The sequence below is a fragment of the Penaeus chinensis genome, chromosome 15 (genome assembly GCF_019202785.1).
Source record: "Penaeus chinensis breed Huanghai No. 1 chromosome 15, ASM1920278v2, whole genome shotgun sequence".
NCBI classification, from domain to species: domain Eukaryota; kingdom Metazoa; phylum Arthropoda; class Malacostraca; order Decapoda; family Penaeidae; genus Penaeus; species Penaeus chinensis.
The window spans coordinates 20,431,617-20,446,128 of NC_061833.1; the positions used below are offsets into that span (position 1 = coordinate 20,431,617).

A 14,512-nucleotide genomic window follows, 5' to 3' on the forward strand; every position below is an offset into this window, starting at 1 on the left:
GGATTTAGTGTTTGTATATTAGCCGTACAAAGGAAAGGGAACATAACTGGAGCTAAAATACACAAGCATACATAATGAACTCTCCGTTCAGATGTTTTCAGTACCGATATTATACCTAACTGTTTATTATGGATGGGGGAACACATCTTTTCATATCGAGAATTTCTGAACGTTTTCCCTTGTTTAGTCCGGCATATATTTTCAACTGATTATATTCATATTAATCCTTTTATTTTTTTCTTAATCGTATGCTGATATTTACACGTTTTATCTATTCCCATTTGAAAGTCTTGTTATTCCAAAAAATATGGATAATGAAATTACATATAAACATTATTGCAGCCATTTTTTTTTTAATATCATCAACCAAATACAGCCATCACATCATACTGTTACAGTAAGTTCCTGTCCCGTCAGCATCTCCTGCAGGAACATGATTTGCTTAGCCGTCTGCCACACCACGGTCTGCCACACTTCAATCACCTGGTAGAGGAAAATATACCATCAAGGGATAAATGGCAATACGTCGGCCGTTGTTGTATGCGCGGGAGTACAGGTGTTCTTTTGTTGTACGTGTTTTCTACTCTTTGATATGTATGCAAAACAAAAATACAAGTGTGTATATCAGGTGTTCGCAAGCTGGACTGAACCGACTCCACGACCTGGACGATATCATGGTATGTGCTTGTGACTGTCATTGTGGACACGTAAGGGACGACCTCGGTAGTAATGCTGGTCGTCCAAGAAACTACAGTTGATATCAAAGTCTCGAACTCTGATCGTGTTGACGCCACAGTCACAACTTCCGTCGTTGCAGCTACCTGAACCAAAAGTAAAAAAAATAAATATAATGCAATATGACAAAGGCATTACAGTTTCATTAGGTTGAATGTGAAGACAGACCTCTGTGACAGTCTTCGGTGCGGCGACTGTGACAGGCAAAGTTTTTGTTATATGTTTTTTCGTCCATACAAGGGTGTCAGTGAGGTAGACCGTTACTTATTCTGTCAGTTATGAGAGCCAGTCAGGTTAGAGAGAGAAGACGTGCATCTTATGGCCAATCCACTGTCAATAACATTTGGAAAACTGAATAACTTGAGTAACTTATTGTCTAATGGTGCTGGGTGAGCGATTGCTACACAAACGTGTGTTGCTTAATGTTACAGCTACAATTGAACAGCTCAGGGGTGTTTGATAACAAGCACTGTTCATAAATACTATAGGCCGTAAGGGAGAGCCCAAGTAATCAAAAAGTGAATGATGTCTGCGTGTTACTGCAGGTTTCTTTTTAAAGTTTCACGGACCTTTCATTTAGACATTTTCTGCATCTTGGCGTGATGGAAAAATTTCTGTAGGAAGAACCAAAACTATGCATATTTAGAAAATCAATTTTACCTACGTTATAAAGGCCTTAACACGCTAGCACTTTTCCCTTCAATTTTTGCGTTTCCGTATGCAAAAGGACTGACTCAAGCACACTACCAAAGGAGCAAACATAGTGCCCATGTAAAAAACATGGCGTCATCTGAGTGAAGTAACGGGAATCACACGATATACATACCAGCCCTGCGTTCCGATGGGCACTTCGTAGCTCTAGGAAGCGCACAATTTGAACGGAACGGCCTATAGCGCGATACTGTATTTTTAGTGTGGTGCACAAACGCAACGGTCTGGCAGACGACGCGTACATTATTTACTAACACAGCCAATGTCGAATGTCAAGATATATTTTTCGGTATAGATTCTGCTATATGAAGTTTTAAGATCAATTGAAATCTAGTGGGTACTTCTTGACTGGTATTTGACATATTCAGCTAAGCAGAGGATGGTAAATGTGAAGGAACATGAGCATGATTCCTGACTTGTAAGCCTAGTGCTGGACAATATATATAATGCTTCGTTCGGAACTCCTCGTCTAACAGTGTGGACAAGATGGTTTGACCGTTCGGAACCCCTGCTTTCCGCGTCCTGGACAAGTTGTCTCGTCCATCTCGCCCGGTTCTCAGTCGGCCGAAAAGGCATCACAATAGCAATTGTATGTAAACAATGACAGTTGCAGGCAACATTAAGATATTAATAGGCAATTTTATGGCCCTTTATTGTTGTTAACAAACGGTATTCTTGTATTTGTCACGTGTAAGTAGGTTATTTGTGCATTAAAGGAGTTACAAAACCTACGCAGAGTGTAAAATAAAGACACTGATATGATAAAATAGTGTATGTTTACTTTCGAGCTGGTTGAATTGTGGGGAATGAAGGCCTCGTAGGTTCCGAATGCGGCCTCGTTGTCATGCTGTTCCTGATAATTCGTCTGGACGAGCAAGACAAGGAGTTCCGAACGCAACATTAAGATAAATATGATATGTAGAGATAAAAGGAGGACTACTATAAATACTACCATAAATAAATTTTTTTTGTAGATATGATTAAAAACAAAATTTAAAACACAAAAAGCTCGCGTGAGTCAATTGTTTACATTTGAGCATACCCATAATGCTACAGACCGTATTCTTTGTAGCGCACAAAAGTATTCTGTATTTTCCAACGGAACGCAAGGTAGGTTAATGTAAAGAAATATGATTCTAATCTAGAATATTAACTTATGTTTATATTAACTTATCCTGTTTAATTTATCAATAAATAACAATAACAAAACTAGCTGTATTGATTCTTCGCACCATAAGATCATGAGGGAAATTTGTCAGAAACAGCCGCTACCGGCTTCGTCTGAGAGGCACTCCGTATGCAGGCAATACATGCAGAAAGCCTCAAATTCACGAGAAAACGAAAAAAAGATAGAAAAATAAATACGGAAAAAATGCTAGTGTGATAAGGCCTTTACGAATATAAAATATACTCAGGGACAGTGTAGTCTGCGCATCGAAATCAAATACAGACACACACGTTTACAAATATATACAACGTGTGTGTGTGTGTATGTGTGGGTGGGGTGGGGGTATAGGAAAACAGGTGTTCAATAAACATTATTACACACACACACACAACACACACACACACACACACACACAGATGTGCGTGTGAGTGTGAATAACGCAACCAAGTTGTGTTAATTAATCTTTATGTTTTAGATTCATGGATACCGTATCAGTTACACCCTTTTATTACATACGTCAGCAAGGCCAGAGTGATAGACCGACAATGCCTGGAAACGAATGTAAAGGATTTGCAACTTGCTAATGCCTTCACGTTCTGACCATTATTCTTTCATTAGGCTTTCAATGTTCCTAAAAATGAGAAAAAGGGGGGGAGGATTGCTTTTTTTTTTTTTTTTTTTTTTTTTTTTTTTTTTTTTTTTTTACAGAAATCTTGATCTAGATCTAAATGTAAAGTCCAATACAAAATTTTAAGCGATACCTTAACTTTCACTTAACATAATCATTCAGTGAAAATATAAAAATGATAAATTAACATGTCTGCAGGTTCCAATAATACTGGGGGTAAGGAGCTATATATGTATTTTTACATTACATTCTGTGAGTGTGTGTGAATATATATTTCGTTATTCACACACACACATGTATATATAATATATATATATATATATATATATATATATATATATAATATGTTCACACACAAACACACACACACACACACACACACACACACACACACACACATATAAATATATACACATACACATATATATATAGATACATAAATATATATACATATATATGTATATATATACATTTATATATACATATATATACATATACGTGTGTGTGTATACGCTCCTAATGCATGCACAGCATGTGCATGTGTCTATGCAAGTATGAGTATATGTATGACTATGTGTATGTGTATATGTATGTGTAAGTGTATTTACGTATGTTGGTACGTACGAGTGTGTGCGTGATGGAGTGAACGAGTGTTGCTTTGCGTGCGCTCTTCGGAACGCATGCAATCCGTGCGCTATGTATGTGTGGGTGTGTATGTATAAGCTGTATTTACAGTTGCAATGGTTAGCATATGCTTGTCTGCATACGTATGTCAAAACACGCGTCTACGTGGGCTTGCGTGCGGTGTTTCTATGGGTGTGTGCGGTTTGCTTGCTGACTGGGAGTTGTGTTGAGATGGTATATGTTTTGATGTATTTTATCTAATGTATTTACCTTTTTTTTTTAAATTTAATGCCATATATTTCGTGTTATATTAATGTTATTTTTAAGGTTTATTGCTATTTTATTTAAGTTCAAACTTTACACGTCACGGCCTTCCGCGGCCTTTGTACTTTGTCTGAAAATACATTCGTGATTCATCCTCTGGCAATTTTAGATATATTTTAAACTGAACTGATACTACGTGGCCGACAGCTCCAGCTAAGAAACCTGAAAGGACGGGGGAAGTTAGGTATTGAGCCTAAGTGACAGTATTGATTAAAGATAGGATGTGGACCGTGCAAAATTACACTTATGCATACACCCCGATATCAAATGCAGCCTCGTGGTTCTTCTACTTGACTTCATTTCTTCCACATATTCTTCTACTGCATATTTCCCTTTCATTTTACACTCCTCCTGCATATTGTACTGTTCTTGCGTTAGCCTATCCCATCTTTTTCTCCCTGAACTTTACACAGTGTTTTTATTTATCTCATTTAAATATGCCTCTCTTTTCCTGGACTATTAAGAGATTTCCCGCTGGTCATATTCCTCGTGGGACGTCAATAGTAGTAGGGGATTTGACATCAGGGCGTGGGCTTGCCCTACAGATGCCCACTGCCTTGGTCCTTAAAGCACCCTTCTTGGTAGGTGGGACCCCCTGGGGACTACATATGTCCGTGCACTACAATATATACATACAATTATGTATGTATATGTATATGTATATATATATATATATATATATATATATATATATACACTAGAGCTATGATATCAATATCAGTAATACCCAACCCCCCAAAAACAAAATAAAAAAACAAAAAAAAAACGGCACACTTTCACAACACTCAAGAGTAACAGATTACTAAAAACATTACCAGCAACGAATACCTCCGGCGTAAGGGAGAACGTCGACGTTAACGATGGCGTGGTGAAGGAAACGTATATTTCGGTGAGGTGAGCAACGTTTGTGTTGGTCATCACGGACGTCTGCGTGGCCGTCACGAGCGATGTTGTCTTCTCACACGCGCCAGTTTTTACAGGGTTCTTCCTGGAAGAGGGGTTGAGGGCATACATAAAGAAAGGAAGGAGGAGAGAGGAAGAAAGGAAGGAGGAGAGAGGAAGAAAGGAAGGAGGAGAGGGGAAGAAAGGAAGGAGGAGAGAGTAAGAAAGGAAGGAGGAGAGAGGAAGAAAGGAAGGAGGAGAGAGGAAGAAAGGAAGGAGGAGAGAGGAAGAAAGGAAGGAGAAGAGAGGAAGAAAGGAAGGAGGAGAGAGGAAGAAAGGAAGGAGGAGAGAGGAAGAAAGGAAGGAGGAGAGAGGAAGAAAGGAAGGAGGAGAGAGGAAGAAAGGAAGGAGGAGAGAGGAAGAAAGGAAGGAGGAGAGAGGAAGAAAAGTAGGAGGAGAGAGGAAGAAAGGAAGGAGGAGAGATAAGGAAGAAAGAGAGAAAGATGGGGAGGGAAAGGGAGAGAGATGGGGAGGAGGGGAGAGAGGAAAAAAAAAAGGAAAGATGGCGAAGAAAGGGAAAGAGATGGCAAGGAAAGGGGGGAAGCAGAGAGAGAGAGAGAGAGAGAGAGAGAGAGAGAGAGAGAGAGAGAGAGAGAGAGAGAGAGAGAGAGAGAGAGAGAGAGAGAGAGAGATTTAATATACATATTAAAGTATGTATATTATTATCTACGATAGTGGTGTAGATTTTTATGATCAATATTTTCTTGCTAGAACAAGACATGTTCACATGTTTTCCCATATTATATCATATTACGTATACCCATAATAAATGGAAATTGAAAAGAAAACATGCATATGTACATAATATTTATAATATATATATACATATATGCATATATATATATATATATATACACATATACATATATGCATATATATATATATACATATATATATATATATATATTTTTTTTTTTATAACAGCCATTCATTCCACTGCAGGACATAGGCCTCTCTCAATTTATTATTGAGAGGTTATATGGCAGTGCCCCCCTTGCCTGAGTGGATGCCCTTCCTAATCAACCGCGGTTTGGCGCGCTGACACTTTTGCCACGGCGGTGACTTCCCCTACGACACCCGCGTGTGACTTCTCATTATTACGATATATATATATATATATATATATATATATATATATATATATTTGAATATGCATACAGAGATGCAAATACTTTTAGTCTAGCACTAGGTGCAATAATAAACTTCTTAATATTCTCATCGATACTGAATAATACATCATACACTGCAGTATCAAACTTGAACTTCGCACGCTAGCAAGACACAGGTGTTTATATATGACTCCGCGGTGTTATAGGAAATTGTAGCACGACATTTTTTGACGGCGGAAATGAGACCTTATAACATTATTGGTAATATTTATCACTCGTATCAAACTTATATGGACATCATACAGTCTACTTCCTTAATACACAATACACTATTCATAATTAAGGAACAACAAAGCTTCAATTTCCAGGCAAAGAAAATATAGTAAGCCTTTTTATCAAAACAGTCTGGTGCATGAATAATACTCACATTTATATCCCTTGAGAGCTGAGAAACCTCTTAAATATTTGTCTAATCTTACGGACAGTCACAAAGAGATGTAGTTTTTCTATGATATAAGACAGAGGGGCAGCCTTAAATGTTTACCTTTTAGAAAGGCAGAATGTGCTCTTATATGCGGAAAGTAAAAAGAAAATATGAAAAACATTATAAAACAATATATCTGTCCCAATTGGTTGGGCTAAATAGGGTACTCAAAAGGTTTGTAGAAGTGGGAATTGTAGAGCGGTGAGGACGGGTGGAGGGGGGAACGACCTGGAAGGCAATAGGGTTGAAGAGCTGTAACAAGGGAGGAAGAGGTAGAAGATGAAGAAAATTGTGCAGGACTGATTGATTATTTAGAATGATCGGCCGCGTCAACGACTAAGGTCATTAGCGGCGAATACTTTTAAATGGTGGGCTGGAGGATATTGGGAGTGAGGAAGGGGTATCTTTTGAAGGTCGAGTTATAATCTGGGTCGATGATTCGGGATGGATCAAGTTGACATTTTGTATCGACGAAGGGTGGGTGGGTAGTAGCAGTGTTCAGAGCCGTGATCAAAGGCGAGTCAGGGGTCAGTAAACCAGAGAAGTTAGATTCAGAGAGGCTATTTGATAAAGGGGCATGCCTCGATGCCCCTAATAAAGGTACAATCTTTATCACTGGCCATGGTAAGCCTGAAATAAGATAGATAAAAGGTCTATCCCTCAGGGTCCCCATGAGGGTTAAAGGCTAAACAATTAACCAAGGGAATGCCGTGCTCATGGATCCCTGAGGTCGTTCATGACCGGCTTCAGAGAGCCAAGTCAGCCTTTCATCCTTTCAACGCGACTCTTGCACCTTAGGAAGGGAATGGGGGAAGGAGTTGGGAAAGATAAGGAAGAGGAAGAAAAGATCGTGCAAAATTAGTTGACTCGAGGGTTGAAGCTCAAGGTGGGGGGGAGATCCACAACGTTGGGCTTTAGTCTCCGTCTCCTAAGACCCTCCACGACAACTTGCAAGGGATTGGAGTGTGTGCGTGCGTGTGTGTGTGTATGTGTATGTGTTTGTGCGTGTGTGTGTGTGTGCGTGTTTGTGTGTGTGTGTGTGTATGTATGCGTATGTGTCTGTGCGTGCGTATGTGAGCCTCCGGTATGTGTGCGTGCATGCGTGCGTGCGTGCGTGTGTGTGTGTGCGTGCGTGTGTATGCGTATGTGTTTGTGCGTGCGTGTGTGTGTGTAAGTATATGCACAAGTATTTTCTTTGTTTCTCTTCTTGGTTTGTTACAGCCACCAGAATACAAGGCAAAAACAGCCTTAGTGCGATGACACATAAAAGAAAATATGGTAGAATGAACGCCCATCTGGAGAGGGAAATTCATATACATTTTCAAATCGAAGTATAGCCTTATCATAGCATATACACACGCACACTCGCAATGAATATATAGATAAAATACAACATCTGAACTGCACCGAGAAGTTACTAAGTGATATCGAACAACCCTAACATACCGCTCGTGGAAAAGTGGAAGATGAGGGAAGAAATAAGAATATAAAATATAAATGAAACATGGTGGTAGCAAATAAGACAAGATAAAATTTCATACCCAAGTACAAATTATATATATAAACACACACACACACACACACGCACACACACACACACACACACACACACACACACACACACACACACACACACACACACACACACACACACACACACACACACACACACACTTTATATATATGTATATATATATTTATATATTATACATATATGTATATTTAACCCAATGCCGCCAGGGAAACTGAATAAAAAATGGGGAAAATGCTGTGCTCATTTTCTATATTTTTTGTGAAATGTCTCTGCACAAAGGAGTCAATTAGTAGACCTTGTGACTTTATCTGATTTGAATTGAGGGGAAAATGTATTTTTCCTAGTGCTATGAATATCGATGGTGTTATTTTTATTATAAACATTATAATTACTATAATGTTATAAACATTAGTGATAGCAAGATAGGACAACGTAAAATATTTTCATAAACTAAAGAAAAGGGTAAACGGGCGAGACAGACAGTACTCGTAATTGGCTCATTGGTCACTTAGTACAAGTGCAACCCTCTATGTGTAAAAACAATTAAACAAGTAACTCACAGTGGGCATGGCACGTACGTACACGCCATACCCGTCAGCATTGGGATACACACATACATCTATGTATATACACATGTGGATACACATACATGCATACACACATATATCTATAAACACGCGTATTATATATATAAACAGATATATGTACACACACACACACACACACACACACACATATATATATATATCATTCATGAAACGGAATGTTCATTGAGCTGATCAGCCGTGGTATCCCTTGTAAAGTCATATTTGTGATGTCAAGAGCTATATAAATGCAAAGTAAAGGCCCCAACTTTTTTCTTTGCTCGCAGATTCTGTTGTTTGTTAAGTAGGACTAAACTTCCACCAGGATATATTCTGCATCTGCCGTGAACTACCAGTTGTACTGATGAACGCCTTTTTTACTGGAACCACTGCCCTGATGCCAGCAGCTTCACTGTATTTCGGGAGGAAGGGAAAGGGGCGGAGTGAAGGGCAACACTGGAGTAGGGAGTAAGAGAAAGAGCTCGTCGACGTGCTTCCTGTTTGGCCTCATGTAAAGTGAAGCCAAGTTTGAAACTGTGAGTTCCCACCTCAGACTTAAACTTGTTGGTTGGGCAGCTCCTGTAAAATACATAGTGGGAGCCAGCACAACTGGCACACATGTATGATTTTGCATAGCAGTTTGATCGCTCGTAACCAAGTTGGGCACATGGAGAGCATTGGGCTGTGGAGCGGCAGAGTTTGGCAAGGTGACCTAGAACTATTCTGACATGAGCGGGGGAGGTTGATATGGTTGGACAGGGAGGGATTCTCTACTAATATAAATATCTTTTAGGAGGTCATGTCTAGAGAAAGTAATCTTGGCAATAATGGTAAAGGACTTACGGCGGCTCCTAGGGGGAATGCCGTAACAAGTCTTCTCCACAATCTGACCAATCCTTGTCAAAGACAAGGCAGTTTGTCGGTGAGATGGAAACAGTTCAGGTACAAGTATTGGGGGAGGAACGAGTGGGATTCAGATGTAACTGTAACAATGTTGGAACGATCAGGGCGGCTGTGGAGGGAAACTTTGCCTGCTTGTTTTTGGACTCATTTCTGGAAGAGAAGAGTGTTGCCAGAATAAGGGGCTGTAGAGGGATTCGCAAATAATTGATCCTATATTGCTGGGCTAAACAAAGTACTTGAAAGATTTGTACTGACGGGGGTAGTATGTGAACGGGGCCTTGTGGAAGAGGGAGTGGCATTGAGTGAAGTAGTACTGAGGAGAGATAGATAATAAGGCTGCAGTAATAAGAGAGGAGGGGGTAGTAAATTAAGCTGTAGGATGGAGGAAATGAAGTAGGGGATGCTGGGAGAGGAGGAATGTTTCCTGGACGTTGAGTAATCACCTGCGTGGATGATTTGGACCGGACTGAGGTGATAATAGGCATTCAGAAGGGGGTAGTTATGTTCGGAGTCGGAGTCGGAGTCTGGGGTTAGGGAAACGGGGGAATTAAAGTCAGTGGGGCTAGTCGATAAAGGGGCAAGACTGATTGCCTCTAATAGGGGCACAAAACTTCATTACAGGACATGGTAAGCCTGGAGTATGTTGGGGATAGAAATGGTCCACTCCTCAGGTTCCCCTTGAGGATTAAGGGCTAAACAACTAAACAGGGAATACCGTGCCTATGGTTACCATATGGTTATATTTATACACACCCATATATATGTATATGTATATATACGTATATGTACTGGTAAGTAGAGTAGTTTTATAATCAACTTCTCAAGTAAAGGATCTTTTTTGTGTTTGCCTTTTCATATGGATCTTGCATTGTAGTAATGAACAGAAATATGCATTAACTGTGCAGTTTATTTTTGCAAGAATCTAATAATTATTATTCAAAATGATAATCACAAAGTGCTTAGAAAATATATATTATGATGATGGAAAGAGTTGTCAAAGGTAAATAGTTTTGACCCAGCGGACTCGAACTGGAACTTGGTGGAGGTGAGACGCACAGTCTTGTGGTGTTTTCGTTTTTGGGCTGAAATTTAGCTGTAAGTTTGTTTACCTCAGTACTATGCTTCCAATATGATTATATGATATATAATATGTAATGTGGTGTATTTGGAATTGAATATTTTGTTGATTTGGTGTCTAAAAAGTGACCGGTGTTTGGGTGATGCCCAGAGTGTTCACTTGTGATATGTCAGGAGTTTTCTTTTTATTTTGTGCAGCAATGACGTTGCCTTTTCATCAGTGATTTAATCACTTGAGCTGCCCAATTATTTATATCATTAATTGAAAAGCAAAAGGTGTTTCACATGCATTTTCTTTTATAATTTTTACTTGTCGACAGTTGCCAGAGTGTAATTAATTTCTGAATAATACATTATAATCATCTACTATTGTTTCATATTTCTACATATTTCTTTGTTGCATCCTTTGAGTTATTTAATGGGTTTGAAATATATTAAGTATATGGAGACAGAATTTAAGATATGAAAAGTGACTAATAGTCTGAAATTACTCAAAATTAAATTTTCATTAGAACAAGAGAAACAAACTATTTGTATTTTGACTTTATACAGTAATAAGTGTTATAGCATGATTTAATGTTAAGAAAGTGAAGGTTGAGAACAAATTAGAAATCGTGAGACACTTGAAAGATAATAATTATCTTTTGATAAGAATGTTAAAGATTTGAACTTGATCTGAGAAGTTTACAATTAAGTTTGCTCTTTACTCGTTTTGATTAATCCCCTGGATGAGTAAAGGCAACTCTCCATTAAGAGAGATTTAGTTGAGCAAGGAACTTGATTGTAACAGTACATATATGTATACGTATATATAATATATATATATCTGCATGTGGATATGTATATCTACATTTATATATATATGTATATGTATATCTACATTTATATATATATATATATGTATATAATGTATATGTATGTATATATATGTATGTATACATATATGTATATTTAAACATATATCACAATGAAATTATAAAATGTATATTTTTTTGTAAACTGTTGTTGAATGTGCCGGCTCTGTAGGAGTTTTAAAATGAAAGGCGCAGATAAACTCTTTATTTACAGATACCATGTGAAGTACTGCCTCAGTGAAACACATGTGATAAAGTTTCGCAACTAACATAGGAGTAGAAAGAGAGAGGGGAATATACGACGTATGTGAATCTTTTTTTTTTTTTTTTTTTTAGGAACTGCTGATTGTTGTTACTAACAAATATAGACGCTCACATACAAACATGTACAACTACAAACATATGAATAAGATGACGAGAGAGTGGGAGTTTCCATTGGATGGGATGTGTGTGTGTGTATGAATGAGTGTAGTTCACGTGTCTAGCATAAGATATATCAAACGAACAACATGGGTTGACCGGTCATGCCAGGTTAGCAACCCTTGAGTGGTAACGGGCACCTACGTAGAGGCGTCTGTTACAACTGGAGTTGTGAACGGTGTCTAAGGAACTATACATATTCTCGTAATATCATACATACTATTCGGTATCATGTATTCATTTATGCGATTATAGCTTGTCAAGTAAATAGAAAGTGCAGCGTGCATTCCCTTTACTCCATAGCTTACAAAAAGACGTGATCATTATAGACATACACTGAATAACACACTGATACGTATCTCGTACCTATGGGAAATACAATTCACCAACGGTAAGAGGGTACGACATACACTCATTAAAGGAACTTCCAAAGTGCCCCGGCATAGACAGACAGTGATATACAATGGAATGTGTAAACTAAGTTATTGTGTGAGATAGTGAGATCTTACACAGTGCTTTCGGCAAATGGATCGTCGGTATATATATGAATATACTCCTTATACAGATCTTTGCTTCGCTCATATATACCTCTTGAGATGTTTATCTTCGCAGCCTCCCAAACCAAAGTCTGGTAGTAGTTATACCACGGTAGGGTCAGGGTGGATGTTGGATACCCAAGCTTCAAGATCGGATGCAAAGCTCTCCCTTTTAACCTTGTGAAAAGCCTGAAGATAGGCCTTATGTCGATTACTATTGATCCGTGTTAAGCTTCGGGTATGGGATCACTAATCAGTTTTTCAAAATCTGCATAATGTCCTCATGAGACGAAAGCTAGATCTTGGAACCCATTCGCCAGCATGCACTCTGGAAAGGTGCATTGTCCTTTGCTTCAGTGCTTCCCCGTCAGTATTTGTGCGGCTGTGACCTCAGGCGTTGTTATGGCTATCAAAGTGCCTTGCTTTGTGAACGTGAAAACAATCATATTTAAAACAGATTTGTTTTTTTTCCTGGGGTTATGTATGCCCGATTACATTATTATAATGTTCAAATTTAAGTTGTTTTAGTGTATATATATATTTCTTACAGGTATAATACAAAAATTTCTTGCATTGCACTTTAACTCCCGCATTATGTTGGCGTCCATTAAAATACAAATTAAAATTAAATAAACGTGCACGGTCTTACAGACTCTAGAGAAGGTTTTCGTTATTTCAAAATGCATCACTTTATGTTTAGTTTATGCTCATCGAATCAAATATACATTCTTACCCTGAATTCATCAGGTTATGATAACATCGCTATTTTCAAATTTCATCATTCTCTACATTTCTTAATTGTTCATCTAATATAATATCCCTCTTATTCTGTGTTCATCATTTTATAATACATAACAAAGGACAATAAATATTGAAAAACATGTACGCGGTGTCACGTACAGCACTCTGGCACACCTGGTACCTATCAAGAGCAGAAAAAAATAAAATAAAAGAGAAAGACGAAAAAAAAGAGAAAAAGAATGAAATCAATAAATATAGAAAGAAAACACAGGGGGTGAGATACGTTGCTGTCAACTGTAATTACAACGTTGTTTTATTTTATTCTTAAGTGAGTAACACAAAGTAAAGGTAGGATTATATCCTAAAACGTATTCTAGTCTTTTTGTTTACTTTTCATAGATAACGGGTGCACAGAAACTTCACTTATTACTCAAAACAACAAATGTTATGCGTTTAATCAAGATTATATAATAATAATAATAATAATAATAATAATAATAATAATATAACAATAATAAAAAATACGCAAAATAAACGAAAACTCTTGCTTTGGAGAGCAGAACAATATTGTTATACGTAGAAAATGCACCAAGCTTTTTTTGTGCACGTCACCCCATTCTTCATGAAAACAATATACATTTTTAACTAGAAACAAGTATTATCATTTATTATTTATTATGAGTCTTAAGATCAAAACAAAAAGAGTAAGTAAAATGCTAGCTCAATAACAGTCCTTGGCGATGTCGGTACCTTGAATACAAATAATAATTCAGAAATATGAAAAACAAGTTGATGAGGCTGGTGATAGGCCTGACGGTATCATGAGGCAAGTAGATATATAGAAAAAAAAAAAAAAAAAAAATCGGTAAAAGAGGGGTCACTGGGTATGTAAGCAAAGGTTAACGGGTCATATTATCTGTGTGCCATGCATGATGTATGACACGTTGACTCCGTAATCACAGAACAAATGAACAAAGTTACTTCGGGCTATAAGTGGAGTCTAAACGAGAGATTAAATTCGTTTTTCGCAGTGAAGGCGTAAATTTTCAGACTATATTTACATACAATCAGAGTAAAATTTCAATCTGTGGAGTCTATATGAGAGTCTTTTTCATGCAATCAGAGTAATGTCGGTTTT

General features: G+C 37.8%; 1 protein-coding gene across 3 annotated transcripts; it reads right to left on the minus strand.

Annotated features, from left to right (window-relative positions):
• Nucleotides 1-373: 373 nt before the first annotated feature.
• Nucleotides 374-2,359, minus strand: LOC125033013. 3 transcript variants are annotated; one of them, XM_047624465.1, is made up of 3 exons: nucleotides 1,562-2,359; nucleotides 663-821; nucleotides 374-483 (listed from the first exon to the last, which is right to left on the minus strand). In XM_047624465.1, the coding sequence occupies exons 1-3, from the start codon at nucleotides 1,688-1,690 to the stop codon at nucleotides 385-387; spliced, it is 387 nt and encodes a 128-aa protein (XP_047480421.1). In that variant the 5' UTR covers nucleotides 1,691-2,359; the 3' UTR covers nucleotides 374-384. The 3 variants fall into 3 exon arrangements, 2 of the variants coding, with proteins under 2 accessions (XP_047480421.1, XP_047480420.1); XR_007115577.1 differs by having other exon boundaries at nucleotides 389-821; nucleotides 2,228-2,295; XM_047624464.1 differs by having other exon boundaries at nucleotides 389-821.
• Between the last annotated feature and the right edge of the window lie 12,153 nt (nucleotides 2,360-14,512).

What these genes read in the sequence shown, in the direction of transcription:
- LOC125033013 (XM_047624464.1), bottom strand. Translation starts at nt 1,690, where the DNA reads ATGTACGCGTCGTCTGCCAGACCGTTGCGTTTGTGCACCACACTAAAA. An exon ending in CCCATCGGAACGCAGGGCTG is followed by an intron (nt 822 to 1,561) that starts GTATGTATATCG and finishes CTTTTGGTTCAG; the next exon opens with GTAGCTGCAACGACGGAAGT.